The following is a 1,723-nucleotide window of genomic DNA, read 5'->3' as shown; positions in this document are numbered from 1 at the left end:
AGTCATGCGAGGAAATGCTGATTGACAGAATCATGAAAACACGTTCACACTCGAGAAGTGATGGCAGCTGTTCAGCTTTGATCCGTCTATCCCCGGTTTTCTCTCTCCCACTCTCTTCACATCTCTCTCGCCGCCTCGCTCTCTCTCTCCCTCTACCCTTCTCTCTTACAACCACCAGCAAGCACACGGTTCTCCTGGCACCTATCTTACCCCCCGGAGGCTCAGCCATGTCGGACTTCCTATCTCCCACGGTGGAGAGAGACAGGATGTAGTGGTCCAACCACTCTGGGTGATTATTCCTCAAACAAAGGGGTTTCTATACCAAGAGGGGAGGAGTGCTGGGTGGGCGATGCAGGGAAATGTTCAGCCTGGTGTGTTTAACCACCGGAATAACAATGCAGTCATCCATGGCTGCGAAGAAATGACAGGAAACGAGTGTTGGACGCTCGGCAGTACAGTGTAACCCGTACACAGTTAAAATGTAAAATGACCATTTGTTTCACATCCAGCGTTATTCCCTCGCACTCTTATTCTCTCAAGTCCATCTCTCTTCTCTCTGCTGTGTAAAGCGCCTTAAAACATCCTGGTTGTACCATTTGCACTATTAAAAAATGTATTTATCTGTATTATTTATCGGTCCGCACCACTGTGCAATCCAGTTTACCTCAGCTGCTTTTCCTATTCATCTGTATTATTCATCTGTATTTTTTATCCTTATTTGTTATTTGTACATTTTATATTTGATATTTTTTTGGTTTATAGAGATGTTTGACCTTTCTTCCATATTTAAGATGTTGTTGTGAATCGCACCGCACTGCATTGAAATTCCGTTGTACCATTCAATGCAATGACAACAAAGGGAATTCTGATTATGATTCTGGTCTAACCCCCTCTGGTCTAACCCCCCCCCCCCCCCCCCCTGCTGCAGGGTCTGCGGGCGGCGGACAACGACCCCACGGCGCCGCCCTACGACTCCCTGCTGGTGTTTGACTACGAGGGCAGCGGCTCCACGGCGGGCTCCGTCAGCTCCCTCAACTCCTCCAGCTCCGGGGACCAGGACTACGACTACCTCAACGACTGGGGCCCGCGCTTCAAGAAGCTGGCCGACATGTACGGCGGCGGGGACGAGGATTAAGAACACAAAAAAAAACACACACGCAACGGCAACGGCAAATTGAACGACCGCACGCTCGGGTGTGCACTTCGACGTCGAGACGGGGGAGGGGGTGAGAGTGGGGGGGGGGGGTGGGGGGCGAGGGAGGGGGGGTGGGAGGGTGGGTGGGTGGGTGGGTGGGTGGGGGGGGCGGGGGCGGGGGGGGGTTGCGGGTGGTGGGGGTAAAGAAAAGAAGGTGTGCAAAGAAACACACACACACACACAAAGAAACACACGCGTGCGCGCACACACGGCGCGTTACCACTCCACATAACTTGTTTCATCGTCGCTGGGCTGAGGCCACGCCCCCCCTTCGGTCCCGACCGAGACGAGGTCCGAACGGGGCCCCTTGGATGGACACACCGTAACCACGGCGATGGATGGACAGGATCACCGGCCCCATCACATTTGGCCCCCTGGATGTCAGTTTGTTTTCTGGTGAGGCGCCGTCCTCCAAACTGTCCTGAGGCTTCAACTGAGACTCTAAACTTGACGGGTCTGTCATCTGCTTTGGTTCAAACTGTTGTTTTTTTTTATTTTTTCGATTATTATTCTTTTTCGACTCGTCGA

The 1,723-nt window shown here is 52.6% G+C and overlaps 1 protein-coding gene across 1 annotated transcript in view; it reads left to right on the top strand.

Annotated features, from left to right (window-relative positions):
• LOC311359821 (cadherin-4-like) overlaps window positions 1–1,135 on the top strand; it is a gene marked incomplete at both ends in the record, with an annotated part of 18,622 nt that extends 17,487 nt beyond the window's left edge. The window contains one exon of the mRNA XM_084479853.1: window positions 929–1,135. Within this exon, the coding sequence (XP_084335979.1) occupies window positions 929–1,135 (207 nt within the window). The remainder of the gene's footprint in view (window positions 1–928) is intronic.
• Between the last annotated feature and the right edge of the window lie 588 nt (window positions 1,136–1,723).

This window comes from Micromesistius poutassou (genome assembly GCF_964030765.1).
Source record: "Micromesistius poutassou genome assembly, chromosome: 15".
NCBI lineage: Eukaryota > Metazoa > Chordata > Actinopteri > Gadiformes > Gadidae > Micromesistius > Micromesistius poutassou.
This window is presented reverse-complemented; position numbering and strand designations above follow the sequence as displayed.